This window comes from Anguilla rostrata, chromosome 4 (genome assembly GCF_018555375.3).
Source record: "Anguilla rostrata isolate EN2019 chromosome 4, ASM1855537v3, whole genome shotgun sequence".
NCBI classification, from domain to species: domain Eukaryota; kingdom Metazoa; phylum Chordata; class Actinopteri; order Anguilliformes; family Anguillidae; genus Anguilla; species Anguilla rostrata.
Genome location: NC_057936.1, coordinates 66011590 through 66028224, shown reverse-complemented (window position 1 = coordinate 66028224; position 16635 = coordinate 66011590). Strand labels below are relative to the sequence as shown.

Genomic DNA, 16635 nt, shown 5'->3' with positions numbered 1-16635 from the left:
TTACTAAGGGACGGAAAAAAAGAGCATGTGTATATACGTAACTTCTGGCGGAAGTGCCAGAGAAGCTGCATTACTTTGGACTACTCTGGAGGAATTTATTTCATGACAGCAGCCGGACTGCCACCCCTGTGGAACCCGTAAACACTTCTTGGTAGGTTCTGCGCACGTATGTGTAACGCTATGCATGTCGATATAGACTTGTAGTCCAATTTCATATTGATTGCTATGTTTTTGTCATCTGCGTTGGCTTAGCCTGAGCTCGCATGGGTGGGGATCTGACTACATCTGTTAAAAAAAAAAAAAAACAGGTCTGGGCATTTCTCTTACCGCAGACAGCATTGTCTTCGTCTGCATTTTATTTGACGGCATGCGTACGAAGCCGATAGGATGTTTATTTACTTATTGACATGGCCATGCGTCATTTTGGGGGGAAACCGTCTTGGCATTTTGTGTTTCGCTGGCCAGCTCGCTGCTGTTTGACAAAGCTGTCAGACCAGTTCGCGCACGCACTTGATATGTTTATCTGGGGAGTGTTTCTGCTGTGTCGTTGTGAGCACGCTGGAACCTGTCTACTGTTAAATTTGTTACCTGCTTTACCTCCCGTTCACAGGTTCGGATCTTTTGACTCTCTTCGACGATGGTGAGTTTTCTTTGATATTTTCTTATTTATATTTCTAATACTGCTTATGAAATGGCATGTGCATTAATCGCCAGTGTGTTGGGTTTTTTTTTTTTTATTGGGAAAATTAGCGTAAATTGAACCGAGCGATTGCTGTCTCTCCCTCAGCACGGGCGAGTGAAGCTGAAGTCGACAGCTCAGCAGGAGGAGGAGAAGAAGAAAGAGAGAGAGAAGAAGCTGAAGGTCTACAAGGCGGCTCGGGATGCCTGCTTCAGCAAGGTCGACGCTCGTCCGTCACTGTCCCCTGACCGCGCCCGTGCACTCCGGGCTTCAAGTGCCCAACCTCTCTCTCTGCTGGTGCTAACTGCAGCTGCCAGGGCTAACATCTGTGTGGCAAACTGGGAAAACTGTCCGGCCTTCAGTTTCACATGTTACTGATTTATACTGATGGAGGTTACCCGATCTAATTTGGTACCTTTCCTTGTTTAGGGGTACAGTGTTAGTCACAGTCACATGGAAAACCTGGTTAAATCACACACACGTGCATGCACACAAGCGTGCATTCAATGAGGTCAATGAAGATTTTTCCTTCATTTTTTTGGTATACATGTTTATTGATTAGGGTGTGTTGGGTTAAATATCGTCAGTTGTGCGGTGTTTTGGAATAATGCCAGTCTAACTCAAGACATTATGTTCGGTAAGGAAGGCTTGTATTCGGGCATTAAGAATACTACAGAAAGCCTTCCCCAGATTACTATTCATATTGTCGCTCGCTCTCTCGCTCTCTCTCTTCTCCCCCTCTCCCCCCCTCGATCGCTCTCTCTTTCTCTCTCTCGCTCTCTTTCTCACTCTCTTTCTGACAGAGGAAGGAGGGCACAATGGATGTTGAAGCCTTGCAGCTCACTCAGCAGCTTCTGTCCTCCAACCCAGACTTTGCCACGCTGTGGAACTACAGGAGAGAGATCCTGCTGCACCAGGAGACTGTGCGGTGAGGACGTACTACAACTCCCACAGTGCACTGGGTCGTCTAGTAGAGACTGGTGGGAGATGAGCTTTAACTCACACTGTGATGAATGCAGAAAGGGAGATGAGGAACGTAGTGCAGAACCTGAACACAGTACATTTACACGCATGCAGGCAGTTTGTATTGTTACTATTGTGAAATCTCTCTCCCCCCTCTCTTTCCCTCTCTCTCCCTCTCTCTCCCCTCCCCCTGCTCTCTCCCTCTCTCCCCTCCCTGCCCCCCCCACCCTCTCTCCCTCCTCCCCCCTTCCTCTCTCCCCTCCCTCTCTCTCTCTCTCCCCTCCCCCCCCCTTCCTCTCTCCCCTCCCTCTCTCCCCCCGTCCCTCTCTCTCTCTCTCTCTCTCTCTCTCCCTCTCCCCCCCTCTGTCCCTCCCCCAGGGCGGAGGAGGAGGTGCAGAAGGTGTATGAGGAGGAGCTGTCCTTCCTGGAGGGGTGTCTGAAGGTGAACCCCAAATCGTACGGGAGCTGGCACCACCGCGGCTGGGTCTCCTCCCGGATCCCCCGGCCCGACTGGGGCCGAGAGCTGGGCCTGTGCGACCGCTGCCTGGCGCTGGACGACCGAAACTGTGAGAGGGGCGGGGGGGGACGGGACGGATGAGGGGGGACGGAGGGGGGGTCGGGGGGGGGCTCGAGGGTGGGGCTGTGTGGCCGCTGCCTGGCACTGGATGACCGAGACTGTGGGGGGCGGGATTTCTTTTTGCGTTGTATTTGTTTTTTTGGGGGTGGAGGTGGGTTGTGGGTTTGTAAATAGGGGGCTGGGATAGGTTTTAATGTAGTCGTGGAAAAATCAGTGTTTCAGTAAAGTAACATCAAAATTCCCTCTCTCCGTCTTTCTGAAAAGTGAAAGGGTTCTTAAATTTGTGTATATATATATATATATTCTTTTTTTAAAATAATGTTGTGTTTGGTTTGATACTGCGGGTATCGGTGTACTTTTTTTTGGTTCCTTTTTATCAACTTATTTTTTATTATTTTTTTTTTTTATCTCTCTCTCTCTCTCTCTCTCTCTCTCTCTCTCTCTCTCTCTCTCTCTCTCTCTCTCTCTCTCTCTCTCTCTCTCTCTCTCTCTCTCTCTCTCCTCTCTCTCTCTCTCTCTCTCTCTCTCTCTCTCTCTCTCTCTCTCTCTCTCTCTCTCTCTCTCTCTCTCTCTCTCTCTCTCTCTCTCTCTCTCTCTCTCTCTCTCTCTCTCTCTCTCTCTCTCTCAGTTCACTGTTGGGACTACCGCAGGATGGTGGTCCGGCTCTCTGGTGTTCCGGTGGATCAGGAGCTGCAGTTCACCGATCGGCTCATTGGCTCAAACTTCTCCAACTACTCCAGCTGGCACTACAGGAGCACCCTGCTGCCGCTGCTGCACCCCCCCCAGGCCCACGAGCGGGACCCCCCCTCCCCCAGCACCCACTCGCACAGCGTCTGTGAGGAGCAGCTGCTCAAAGGTGCAGTATGCACACACACACGCATACACACACATACAAGCACCCGCACACACACGCACACACACACATACAAGCACGCCCACACACACACACGCACACACGCATGCACATGTATACATGCAAACGCACACACACAGGAGCGCATGTATATACACACATGCACACACACAGACACTCACGCACACACACATTTGAGTATGACTTGGTGCTGTTTTGCTTCTGTTTCTCAGAGTATGAGCTGGTGCAGAACGCCTTCTTCACCGACCCCAACGACCAGAGTGCCTGGTTCTACTACCGATGGCTACTTGGCAGAGGTACGTGAGTGTGTGTGTGTGTGTGTGTGTGTGTGACAGCTTGTCTCTCTCTCTTGCAGCGGAGCGAGAGGAGATGATTAGCTGTGTGTGTGTGTGTGTGTGTGTGTGTGTAACAGCTTGTCTCTCTCTCTTGCAGCGGAGCGAGAGGAGATGATTAGCTGTGTGTATGTGAGCAGAGAGGGAGAGAGGCTCATTGTGGCTTTCTCCAGGCCAGTAAACGTGAGTACTCCTGCTCCTCATATCCTAAAATCGCCCCCATCCCCAATCCCCCTCTACCTACCCTTCTCCCATTCCTCTCTCTCTCTCTCTCCCTCTCTCAGGCCCTGTCTGTCGGGCTGCTCTTGGTGGTAGACGGGCAGCCCCTGAATGTGGACTGGAGAAGTGCTCACCCGCGATTCCGCCACAGCCCCGTCTGGGTATCCTTTCAATCGGGGGTCAAGGGTCAGAGGTCGCAAGGTCAGGAGTTCAGGGTCACCCAGAGATTTTACATAGAAGGGTATGCTTTTAATCGGGGGTGAAAGGTCAGAGGTCGCAAGGTCAGGAGTTCAGGGTCACCTGGAGATTTTACATCGAAGGTGAAAAGAATTTTGTTTCTTTTTTTTTTGCCTCCCTCCCTCTCTCCGATATGTGATATCTGCATAATAAAGCTACCAGGTATGGCAAATGTGTATCTGATGAATTCCTGGCATATCATACCGTGACGAACGCTTCCTGTGACTCTGCCAGATAGAGAGAGAGACATAGATAGAGAGAGAGATAGATAGAGAGAGAGTAATAAAATGAGTGAAGGAGCGCTTATCGGCATGGAAACGCACAGTAACCCTCCGCACATTATCCCTTCATCAGCGCGTGCCTGGCGGTCTGTCGGCACGGAAACGGCAGAGAGTGAATGAACCGGTTGGGCGGCGTGGCGGCGGGGCGGAAGCAGGCGACGGTCGGACGCTCCCGCTGATTTTAGGGCGTGTCCACATTTGCGGGCTTCGCGCACGGTCCCTTCATACGGCCAGGTTATTTACTGAGGGGGGGGGTCCCTAGCTCAAATTTCCGAGCGGGCCCACCTGTGCCCTCGAACCTGCAGCCTTGGAGTCCTCTTAAGCAGCTTTATCCTGTTAGCCCAGTTCAGATAAAATGCGATCGCTGGATTATTGTCCTTAATCGTTAATGCTGCTGCAGAGCCGTGCTGTTCATGCGGTTTTTCAGACTTGGTTTTTTGTTTTGGCGCGTCCTGTCTTTGTACCGCAGGCTCGGTCATCTTCATCACTGTTCACCGTGTCCCGCAGCGGGCCAGTGCGTTCCCCGCGGTGCGTCCCGGCCTCTCCCCTTCCTGCCAGCAAACGGCTCGTTTGAGTTTGAAGCTGAAGCTGTGTCTGAGCTGAAGCTGTGTCTGAGCTGAAGCTGTGTCTGAGCTGAAACAGGCCGGGTTTGAGTTTGAATCTGAAGCTGTGTCTGAGCTGAAGCTGTGTCTGAGCTGAAGCTGTGTCTGAGCTGAAGCTGTGTCTGAGCTGAAACAGGGCGGGTTTGTGGTCTTTAACTCTCTGGCCTCGCTAGATCTGCGAACTGCCACCTGGGACCATCAGTGACTCCAGTAACGAACACAACCTGACCGTGCACTGGACCCAGAGGCACATACACAGGGACTGCGCACTTTACACAGGTAAGCCTCACCTGTGCACAGGTACACTGGACCCAGAGGCACATACACAGGGACTGCGCACTTTACACAGGTAATCCACACCTGTGCACAAGTACACTGGACCCAGAGGCACATACACAGGGAGTGCGCACTTTACACAGGTAATCCACACCTGTGCACAGGTACACTGGACCCAGAGACACATACACAGGGAGTGCGCACCTTACACAGGTAACAGATAAAATCTCTACACTGGTGACTTGCTCCATACCTCTACAAAGGTAACCACACCTGTACACAGATATATAGTCCCCAAAAATCATTTTAGATTTACATTATGTGAAAACGGGGTGTTTGTGTTTAAATTTGTGTACCTCAGGGAGTGTGTGTGTGTGTGTTTGTGAAAGAGAGAGAGAGAGTCCATACTCATTGGTTAATTGCAGTATACATTCCATTGTGCTCCAGAGCGCCCTCTGCTGCTTACGGTGTGTCTCTGTTCTGCAGGTCGATCAGAAAGCTGGTGCCGAGATTCAGCCACTGACCAAGAGCTTTTTAGGTAAAGACCTTGTGTGCGTGTGCGTGTGTGTGTGTGTGTGTGTGTGCACGTATGTGTGTATACATGTGTGTGTGTGTGTGTGTGTGTATGTGTGTGTGTGTGTGTGTGCGTGTGTGTGTGAGTCTCTTCTCCTTTCTTTTACTGATTTAACGTCTTAAACGCAAAAGAATGAAGGTAAAGCAGTGGAACTGGAAGCTGTTTCAGCAAATTAAAATATTTCTAAAAATGCCCGTTTGTGCCCGGGTACCCAGTCAGTCATGTCTCGCCGAGAGTCCGACCCGATGGGACTCTGTCAGCAGGAGGCGGGGTTTACCTGACCTTTAGCTCCTCCCAGCTATGCTCCAAGGGTTACGGACCGGCCCTCCGCTTCCTCTCTGGTTTTCTGCCTCGTTCTCCGTTCAGTTCGATCCAGTTCATGTCCGATCAGTTCAGTTTGGTCCAGTTGAGTTCACCTGAATTTAATTCCGTTCATTCCTGTTAATTTCAGTTCAGCTCTCCTCCTCCTACCCCTGTTGAAATTCAATATTTCATTCTTGTCATGTATTCTCTCTCTGAAATTCCAATTCAAACTCTCTCTCTGTCTCTCTCTCTCCCCCTCTTTCTCTCTCTTTCTCTATTTCTTTCTCTCAGGAGTGATCTCTCTGTAGAGAAGACTTCAGTGCTCCAGTCAGAGCTGCAGTCCTGCACACAACTGCTAGAGCTGGAGCCTCAGAACAAGTGTGAGTTTTACTGTGTGTCTGTGTGTGTGTGTGTGTGTGTGTGTGCGTGCGCGTGCGTCTGATCTCAGGGCTGGGTTATCGTCACTGATCTTAGTGCTGGGTCATGCTGGTCTTTCTCTTGCAGGGTGTGTACTGACCATAGTCCTCCTGATGAGGGCGCTGGATCCCCTGGGCTATGAGAGAGAAACCCTGGCTCACTTTGAGACCCTAAAGGTACACACTCACACCCACCGTTACCATGGTTACACACACTCACACCCGCAGTCACCACAGTTACGCTCATAACTCACACCCACAATTACCACGGTTACACCCAGTCACACCTGCAGTTACCACGGTTGCACACACTCATACCTGCAGTTACCACAGTTACACACACGCACACTTGTAGTTACCATGGTTACACACACACTGACACCTACAGTTACCATGGTTACACGCGCACGCGCACCCACAGTTACACGCACTCCCACACCCACAGTTACCATGGTTACACGCCCACCCACAGCTACAGTTAGCACGGTTACAGTCACACTCACACATGCACGGTTATGCTCCCACAGGTGCACACAAACACATGCAGCACAGTTACTCAAACATGTATGCATTAATACTCACACATGTACTGTGTATAAACATGGCTGCTTGCCACTCACCCCCACACATATATCTAGATACAGACACGTGTGTGTGTTGATGTTTCTGTCTCTCTCGTTCAGGATGTGGACTCCATGCGTTCTTCTTACTACAGTGACCTGTGCAGTAAGTTTATGATAGAGAACACCATTCTCAAGATGGAGTACGCTGAAGTCAGAGTCTTCAGTTTGTCTGGAAAGGTACTGCCTTAGTGTGTGTGTGTCTAAACTTCTAATCTAAACATCTAACTCCACACTATCACGCACCCGTCGTTACTGCCATCGTTAATGTAGTCAGTTGCAAAAAGATCTTCTGGAAACTTGGCTTTCTGCTACTCAAGTGAAGGACATCAGACAGCAACTGAAATATATTTGGGCCCTTATGATGTATTTTATAAATGTGGATGTAAATAAAGATTTAAAATGAGTGAGTGAGTGAGTGAGTGAGTGAGTGAGTGAGTGAGTGAGTGAGTGAGTGAGTGAGTGAGTGAGTGAGTGAGTGAGTGAGTGAGTGAGTGAGTGAGTGAGTGAGTGAGTGAGTGAGTGAGTGAGTGAGTGAGTGAGTGAGTGAGTGAGTGAGTGAGTGAGTGAGTGGTGAGTTTATGTGACCTGTACTATTGGTGATAGCATGCTGTCATTTTCCCCTCCTTCACAGAAACTGACAACCCTCTGCCACTTGGACCAGCTGCTATTGGTCACTCATATAAACATCTCCTCCAATCAGCTGCAGACCCTGCCCCCTCAGTTTGCCATGCTGCAGTGTCTTGAGGTAAATCATGGCAGTGAGAGAGAGATAGATAGAGAGAGCGAGAGAGAGAGACCGACTGAGACAGCGAGAGAGAGAGACAGACAGAGACAGAGACTTTTTTGTATGAGATAGTCCTGTGTTCTTCCTGACCTCTGTCCTTTCTTATCATCGAAGGTTCTGGCTGTTAACGGGAGAATTCACAATCAGCCAGCCAATCAGAACACTTTAGTGAGTCAGCTGTGCAGCAGTTCAGGAGTAAACAGAGAGCGAAAGTGCAGTGCGTCCATTTTTGTGAATATTGCAGTAAATTAACGAGTAGGTGTCCTAAAAGAAAACAGGGTGGAGTACCAACGATCTCTGTTCACACTCACAGTCAACAGCCTGGTCGATTCCAGTCCCAGTGGGTTCTGATCCCTGTCTGTTCTGATCCCAGTCCGTTCTGATCCCAGTGGGTTCTGATCCCAGTCCGTTCTGATCCCAGTGGGTTCTGTTCCCAGTCCATTCTGATCCCAGTCCATTCTGATCCCAGTCCGTTCTGTTCCCAGTCCGTTCTGTTCCCAGTCCGTTCTGATCCCAGTGGGTTCTGATCCCAGTCCGTTCTGATCCCAGTGGGTTCTGATCCCAGTCCGTTCTGATCCCAGTCCGTTCTGATCCCAGTCTGTTCTGATCCCAGTGGGTTCTGTTCCCAGTCCGTTCTGTTCCCAGTCTGTTCTGTTCCCAGTCCGTTCTGTTCCCAGTCCGTTCTGATCCCAGTGGGTTCTGTTCCCAGTCTGTTCTGTTCCCAGTCCGTTCTGATCCCAGTGGGTTCTGTTCCCAGTGGGTTCTGATCCCAGTGGTTTCTGATCCCAGTCCGTTCTGATCCCAGTGGGTTCTGATCCCAGTGGGTTCTGTTCCCAGTGGGTTCTGTTCCCAGTCCGTTCTGATCCCAGTGGGTTCTGTTCCCAGTCTGTTCTGTTCCCAGTCCGTTCTGATCCCAGTGGGTTCTGTTCCCAGTCCGTTCTGATCCCAGTGGTTTCTGATCCCAGTCCGTTCTGATCCCAGTCTGTTCTGATCCCAGTGGGTTCTGATCCCAGTGGGTTCTGTTCCCAGTCCGTTCTGATCCCAGTGGTTTCTGATCCCAGTCTGTTCTGATCCCAGTGGGTTCTGATCCCAGTGGGTTCTGATCCCAGTCTGTTCTGATCCCAGTCTGTTCTGATCCCAGTCTGTTCTGATCCCAGTCCGTTCTGATCCCAGTCTGTTCTGATCCCAGTGGGTTCTGTTCCCAGTCCGTTCTGATCCCAGTGGGTTCTGATCCTCTCTTGCAGGTGCTGGAGGCGGATGACAACGTCATTGAGAGTCTTTACGGACTGTACCATCTCCCCCGCCTGGAGGAGGTCTCGCTGAAGAACAACCGTATCCTTTCTTTGGCGTGCTAATGCTAATGCTAATGCTGTGTTTAAACTGGTGTTAATGCTAATGCTAATGCTGTGTTTAAACTGGTGTTAATGCTAATACTGTGTTTAAACTGGTGTTAATGCTAATGCTGTGTTTAAACTGGTGTAAATGCTAATGCTGTGTTTAAACTGGTGTTAATGCTAATGCTGTGTTTAAACTGGTGTTAATGCTAATGCTGTGTTTAAACTGGTGTTAATGCTAATGCTGTGTTTAAACTGGTGTTAATGCTAATACTGTGTTTAAACTGGTGTTAATGCTAATGCTGTGTTTAAACTGGTGTAAATGCTAATGCTGTGTTTAAACTGGTGTTAATGCTAATGCTGTGTTTAAACTGGTGTTAATGCTAATACTGTGTTTAAACTGGTGTTAATGCTAATGCTGTGTTTAAACTGGTGTTAATGCTAATGCTAATGCTGTGTTTAAACTGGTGTTAATGCTAATGCTGTGTTTAAACTGGTGTTAATGCTAATGCTGTGTTTAAACTGGTGTAAATGCTAATGCTGTGTTTAAACTGGTGTTAATGCTAATGCCTCGTTTAAACTGGTGCTAAGAATGCCAGAGCTGTTGTAGCTGTAGTACTGTGATACCAGCTCTTCTTCATGTGGCTGTTTCTCTGAAGCAGGCTCATTTATGAGCTGAACCTTTCAGCGGTTCCTAATTATAATACTCGTTAGGATCGGTTAATTATTCATACTTTATTACAGAAGAGTGTGTGCAGTCGGGAGAGAGCCGATGCCGCCATCTTGCGTCCAGCTTCTTTGACTCCTGGCAGAAATCTCTCGGATCTCGGACCTGAAGCCCCTGACCACCTGCCCCAAGCTGACCCGGCTCGATCTCCGTGGAAACCCGGTTACCCAGACTGCCAACCTCCAATCAGAGCTGGCCCAACTGTTGCCCTCGGTCACCGACCTCCTGTTATAACAGGGCCAGTTGGCACGCGCCGCAGTTCCAGCTGTGGGAGGGGTGGTGTGGGTGGGGTGGGTGGGGTGGGGTCGGTGGGTTTTGGGGCATGTGTGTGTTCTGTCTGTAATTTCTCCTGGTTACTTATTCATGTTGGACATGTTGGGGTCCCCTGCTGAGGTTCTCCCTCTCTGGCACAAGCCTACATCTGTGTGTATGGGCAATCTTTGCCTTGTCGTGTGCGCGAGTGTGTGTGTGTGTGGTGTGTGTGTGCATGTGCGTGCGTGCGTGCGCGTGTGTGTGTATGTGCGTGTGTGTGCTGTAGTTTGCTGCATCATCTTGTCTTGGTCTTATGTTCTCACACACAAGCAAACAAAATATTATCACAAACACACAAAAAAGCACACATGTAACAACTCAAGTGCACAAAAATGCACACACACACTGCGCACACACGCACAAATCACCATAAGTGCATCCCTCACAAACGCACACACACACACACACATACCACATACAGACACACACGTATACACACACACACGCATACCACATACAGACACACATGTACACGCACGCACACACACACACACACCAGTACAGTATAGTACAGTGGGATGGTAATTAAAATAGGTGGGTCTGTGGGTGGGAGCAGTGAGGGAGGGGCTGTATTAAGAGGCTGGCGAAAGAGGGCGTGGCCATAAAAGAATGTTGCGATCGCTGAGCATTGTGATTGGGTGAATTTGAAGAAAGCTGAGGGACCTGTGATTGGGTGAAATGGTTGTACATTAAGGCTTGTAAAACTACACCCTGTGTGAATAAAGCTGCCTCACTGCATCACTGCCCTTCCGGAGTGTCCGTGTGTCTTTCCTGCCTGTGGCGTACCGTCCAGAGTGGGTCCGCACCTCCGACTCCGTCCAGCAGAGGGAGCCAGCGAGAGTCGTCCCGCTTCCTATAAGCAGAAGGCCAGGTTGGAATGAATCTGGGTTCACTCCGGGTGCAGTTCATGAATGGATCAGGGGGCTTTGGTCTCTTTTTGTTCTTCTTCCATGAGCTGAAGAATATAAGCAAATGATAATAATAACAATAAGTATTATTGTTATTGTTATTGTTATTATTATTACAGCTAGCTTAAAGTGCGCATTCATTTTTAAAAAGTATCTATCCTTAAAGATATGGTAAATGGACTGCATTTATATAGCGCTTTTATCCAAAGCGCTTTACAATTGATGCCTCTCATTCGCCAGAGCAGTTAGGGGTTAGGTGTCTTGCTCAAGGACACTTCGACACGCCCAGGGTGGGGTTTGAACCGGCAATCCTCCGACTGCCAGTCAATCGGTCTTATCTCCTGAGCTATGTCGCCCCAGATAAAAACCAGTTAAAAGTTATGGTTATAAGCCTCGCTGCTGAATACTTGGGCCTTGATTGCTTGTCCATTTCCAGTGTGTGAATCACATTTTTACACATAGTTCACACAGCTGGATAATTACTGATGCCGTTCAGGTGAACTCCAGGTTAACTCGGGTATGAGGGCCAACCCCTCCCTGGGAGTGGAAACTGCAACGACAGAGCTGCCGGGACCTCGTCCGCCATTGGCCCGCCGATGTTGCGGTTCTAAAAACATGCTAATGCGTTGCGTTATATGCGTTACTGGATAGCAGAAATCGATATCACGTGTGTTCGCATGACGTTTCTCCTGAGGGAGCGACTGGGTCTGACTGTTTTCTCAAAAATTACAGGAATGTTGTGATAGTGGTGTGTGTGTGTGTGAGAGAGAGAGAGAGAGAGAGAGAGAGAGAGAGTGAGACAGAGAGAGAGTTTGTGTGTGTGTGTCAGTGAGACAGAGTGTGAGTGCATGTGCTTGTGTGTGCTTGTGAGTGTGTGTGTGTGTCAGTGAAACAGAGCGTATGAGTGCGTGTGCTTGTGTGTGAGAGTGTGAGTGTGTGTGCTTGTGAGTGTGTGCATGTGTGTGTCTGTGTGAGACAGAGAGGGTGTGAGTGTGTGTATGTGAGACAGAGAGACTGAGTGTGTGTGCATGTGTGTCAGTAAGACAGAGAGAGAGTGTGTGTCTGTGAGAAAGGGAGAGGTTGTCTCCCTCAGTGAAAATATGGAATGCGTAATGCCCTGATGTTTTGATTGGCAGTTCATCTCTGTTCTCACACTTCTGTCACTGTTCCTCAGAATGTGCTGGTCCCTGGGAGCACCTGCCGGTCATTGCTCACTTCCTGTTGATCCCACGGTCACCCTTCCTTTTACAGGCAGGAAGTGACATCCGTGCGTTTGCTCCACAGTACACCTTAACGGTTAAAAGGTCAGCCTCGTGTGGTCGTGTGTGAGCAAGAGGGAGGTGGAGGGTTCTGTGTGCGTGTCCAGGAGGCGGTGCAGTAGATTCTACGGGGTGGGGGTATGAGTGCGGGGGTCCCATAAATCTGTGGGTGGAGCCCTTCTCGTGCTGGGACGGTGGGGGGCGGGGGTAACGTGCAATGTTTCTCTTTTCAGGATCGGGTGGTCACGGTTGCGTGAGAACAGACTGCCCGACAGGTCTGCGGCGTCTGCTGTGGCCATGAAGTACGGCAAAGACCGTCAGAGGCGAAAATCTCATCCACATGCTGGAGTGTGCATGTGAGTGAGTGAGCGTGAGTGAATGAATGTGACTGTTTGGGTATGCATGCGCATGCACGCGCGAATGAATGTGTGTTATTATGTGTGATCGCGTATTAGTTTCAGCCAGTGAAAAGCGTTCCCTACGAGTGCCTAAACTCACCAGATATCATCACTGAGAAATAATAATAAATGTGTGCGTGTGCGTGTGCGTGTGTGTATGTGTGTGTGACTTATGGAACAAACATATTTGCTCATATATTGACATATATATTGACATATATGAAATAATGCAATTGAATATATGGATGGACACCCTATATATTTTGCAAGGTGTCCTCTCCCACTGGTGACCCAGCTTCCCTGGCATTACAAAACGACATGCCATGTGGAGCCATATATGTTTTAAATGGATGCATTTTACAATATATTAAGATCAATATATTGTTCATATTTTTACAATATATGGAGAATGTGATCTCATATGTATTTTGCAATAAATTCATAATATATGGGAGCATATCTTTTTGTTGCGCAAGGTATGTGTGTGTGTGTGTGTGTGTGCGCGCGCGCGCACCTCTTCCATGAGGAATGCACAATTTGTTGGATCGCTCTGGAAACATTCTGGCAGTGTTCCGGGACTTCCAGCATGTGAGTGGGGAATTTTGTTCCTTAAATGGACTTTTGAAGACAGAGACTGTGTATTTTTGTGCGTACGTTTACATAACTAATATAACTATGACTATTATCGATGCATTGCATGCCGATAAAATCCCGCTGCCTAACTTATTTTCGTACAGTTGCCTAACACACATTCTCTCTCTGTCTCTCTCTCCCTCTCTGGCAGAATGGAAGAACGTTATCTTTCCCCCGCGCAGCTCTCCTAACTTGTGACTCCGTGAGCGTGACTCGCTCCGCGGCCCCCCCCATCCGCGGGGCCGCGCGCCGGTACCCTTCGGGTTGCCTCGCGCTAGCATCGGAGTCCCACCGATAACTACTGTCAGCAATACAGTGACTCCGTCCGCCGTGACTCATGTCTGTACAGTAAGACAGTCGCTGTCTAATATGGTCTGTGGGCGTATAAATCTGCGTGCCACGCCCCGCCCGGCCCACAATACAGGGAGGGGTGCAGGGGTGAGCAACTAGGGAGGGACGAGAAGGGGGGCGGGGGTTGTGCCTATTAATGTCCTCTTGGGACACGCTCCTTTAGGGAATTTAAAAAGCCCGTTTGCCCATTTTGGAGACTGGGGATACTCTTTAGACACATTCCTCCGAGGACACCGCGAGGGACAAGCGAACTGGAAAAACGAGCATAAAGCGGACGCTGTCACTCAGTTTTACGTATTAAAGAGACGCAATAACTTAAACTGTGATTTTTTTTTTCCACGCAGCTTTTCGACAGCTCCCTATCGTAAAACATCGCCTGCCTCACAAACATCAACAAAGTAAGGCTTATCTTTTGTTTTATTCTTTTCTTTTGTGGTTTTTCAAAATTGTTGTTATTAATAATGTGAGTGACAAACTTTGATTACGAACCTACAACTGCCGGTGGTTTCCAGTTTCTGGAATTTAACGCATGAACTGGAGCGGAACCAGTTCACAGGGCGGCGCTTTCCTCGGTCTTCTGTCCCATTATTTATCTTAGGCTAGTGAGTCGGATTAAAAAGTGCAGCGGAAACTAGTCAGCCGCTCCGCATATCAATGTCACCGACGATCATGATGTAACATTATTTGTTGTTTTGGGGGCGTTTCAAATTAAGCAAATTAAGCGTACTTGCGGAGCAGGGGTTACACCTGTTGCCACAGTGACCGGAACAACTGGCTGAAGGTATCTGTGTCCCTGGCTTCGAACAGGACCGACCGGGGCGCTCCCTCCCCAAGCCAAGCTTGCGCGTTAAAATCTTGTGATATCACTGAGTCAGAAGGGTAAATCTGTATTGATGCATGTGGGTGTTTAGTAGTGTTAGCAGTTCTGTGTGCATGAGAGAGCATGCGTATCAGTGAAGGAGAGAGAGCGAGCACTTGTTCACGTGCGGGAAAAATCTTTTTTGAATAGATATGCATAACCGGAACAGTTCTACCACATTGTTAAGATGCCTCTCTCTCTCTCTCTCTCTCTCTCTCTCTCTCTCTCTCTCTCTCTCTCTCTCTCTCTCTCACACACACACACACACACTCACGCACACACTTGGTCCCTCACATGCATTCATTCTCCCTGTTTTTCTTTCCTTTTCACAAATTTTTCCTTTATTTTATTCAAGGCATCGGAGAAACCGCTGCTTTTGCAGTTAACTCCCTTTATTCATTTTTTCAAATAAAAACAATAAAAAAGAGGTCTTGCCCGAGGGAAAGTTTTTGTGCTGGGAAAATGTTCTGCCGGATCAGAGGCTCGAGGGGCCTCCATCTGCCCCTCGGTTCATCTGTAGATGTTTTATTCTGTCACTGCAGTGACGTTTTTCCTAATATTTACCCTTTTACCTTATGGTTACATGCATATGCATATGCACAAATGAGCGTGTGTGTGTGTGTGTGTGTGTGTGTGTTTCTTTGTGCGTGTGTGTGTGTCCTTGTTTGCATGCACGCATGCATGTGTGCTTGTGTGAGAATTACCCCAGCTCTAAGATCAGTGAGAATAACCCAGCCCTGAGATCAGTGAAGATAACCCAGCCATGAGATCAGTGAGAATAACCCAACCATGAGATCAGTGACGATAACTCAGCCCTGAGGTCAGTGAGAATAACCCAGCCCTGAGATCAGTGAAGATAACCCAGCCATGAGATCAGTGAGAATAACCCAACCATGAGATCAGTGACGATAACTCAGCCCTGAGGTCAGCTAAAATAACCCAACCCTGAAACCTTGTGCTCTCCATGTGCCATGAGACAGAGAAAAAAAGAGAGAGAGAGAGAGAGAGAGAGAGAGAGAGAGAGAGAGAGAGGTCATAAAGGATACATTCTGATGCATTTTTTTTGGTCTTTAGAAATGTGTTTGTTTTTTTTTCAGATGCTAGGCCGTTTGGCCAGAGGTCAGCAGTTTACGATTTGGGTGTTTGGGTGTTTCTCAGAGTTCTGTTGCGCAGGCACGTTGGCACTCCTGCTGCATTTCTTTCCTTGCAGTTCCAAATAAAGAGCTTTTGAGATAAATAACTTTAATCCCCGAAGATGAAGCATGCGGTAATAACTGGAACAGTGGCGTTACTGAACAACAGCTGCAGCACATTAGAAATCAGCTTCTGCCCATACTAGATTTCTTCTTAATTTCTTTATATATGTAATACCGCACACACACACACCAGTACAGAAAAACATAAACTGCATTGTGAGGTTGCTGTTTTGTATCTGTCGTGAGGTAGAAAGCACGTTATATGTCACATGGTACATGTTGTGTGCTTAGGGGTGTGGGGGGGGGGGTTGTGCTGATGTCATAAGGGGGCGGTGCCGGGCCTCTGTTTGGGTGTGGACCTCCTTTGTTTCGGGGGATTTGCAGTGTAATTACTTCATAGCCATGAGCCAACGGGTGAAAAATGCAGGGTTAGTCAGTAACGGGGTGAAAGAGAAGCAAAAGGCGTTGAAGGTAAAAAGACGCTCTTTCAGTATTACCACATCCATGACTTATTGGCTGAACAGAGAGTGGAGCTTTAGTTTGATCATTTGGAGGAGCTGCTGTTAGAATTTACAAATTTAAGTAAAATTCTTTCTCTGTGCAAATGACCTGGAGGTTCAGTCGGCCGATGTTGCTCTGCTGTAAGACTGTCTGAATCAGCACACTTGCCCACTATTGAGTATGCAAGTCACATTCAACCAGTGCACTTGCCCACTATTGAGTATGCAAGTCACATTCAACCAGTGCACTTGCCCACTATTGAGTATGCAAGTCACATTCAACCAGTGCACTTGTCTACTATTGAGTATGCAAGTCACATTCAACCAGTGCACTTGTCTACTATTGAGTATGCAAGTCACATTCAACCAGTGCACTTGTCTACTATTGAGTATGCAAGTCACATTCAACCAGTGCACT

At 48.5% G+C, this 16635-nt stretch overlaps 3 protein-coding genes across 6 annotated transcripts in view; 2 read left to right on the top strand and 1 right to left on the bottom strand.

The window, feature by feature from the left end:
* LOC135254200 (E3 ubiquitin/ISG15 ligase TRIM25-like) overlaps window positions 1-16635 on the bottom strand; it is a 69568-nt gene that overhangs the window by 15678 nt on the left and 37255 nt on the right. The gene's annotated exons all lie outside the window — the stretch shown is intronic.
* Window positions 32-10859, top strand: rabggta (Rab geranylgeranyltransferase subunit alpha). The gene is made up of 17 exons (XM_064334280.1): window positions 32-151; window positions 611-640; window positions 788-898; window positions 1483-1607; window positions 2021-2208; window positions 2848-3075; window positions 3306-3389; window positions 3526-3608; window positions 3710-3805; window positions 4938-5043; window positions 5527-5578; window positions 6209-6297; window positions 6422-6510; window positions 7017-7133; window positions 7588-7701; window positions 8985-9072; window positions 9887-10859. The coding sequence occupies exons 2-17, from the start codon at window positions 638-640 to the stop codon at window positions 10033-10035; spliced, it is 1722 nt and encodes a 573-aa protein (XP_064190350.1). The 5' UTR covers window positions 32-151; window positions 611-637; the 3' UTR covers window positions 10036-10859.
* Window positions 12538-16635, top strand: part of LOC135254188 (protein-glutamine gamma-glutamyltransferase K-like) — a 19396-nt gene continuing 15298 nt past the window's right edge. The window contains exons 1-3 of one of the 3 annotated variants that reach the window (XM_064334178.1): window positions 12538-12636; window positions 13463-13659; window positions 14007-14060. In XM_064334178.1, coding sequence (XP_064190248.1) covers window positions 13649-13659; window positions 14007-14060 — 65 coding nt within the window. In that variant the 5' untranslated portion in view covers window positions 12538-12636; window positions 13463-13648. Of the gene's footprint in view, window positions 12637-13143; window positions 13267-13462; window positions 13660-14006; window positions 14061-16635 lie in introns of those variants that run through there. The other 2 variants (XM_064334179.1, XM_064334177.1) reach the window with 2 other exon arrangements.

What these genes read in the sequence shown, in the direction of transcription:
- rabggta (XM_064334280.1), top strand. An exon ending in GGCGCTGGACGACCGAAACT is followed by an intron (nt 2,209 to 2,847) that starts GTGAGAGGGGCG and finishes TCTCTCTCTCAG; the next exon opens with TTCACTGTTGGGACTACCGC. An exon ending in ACTGACCAAGAGCTTTTTAG is followed by an intron (nt 5,579 to 6,208) that starts GTAAAGACCTTG and finishes TCTTTCTCTCAG; the next exon opens with GAGTGATCTCTCTGTAGAGA.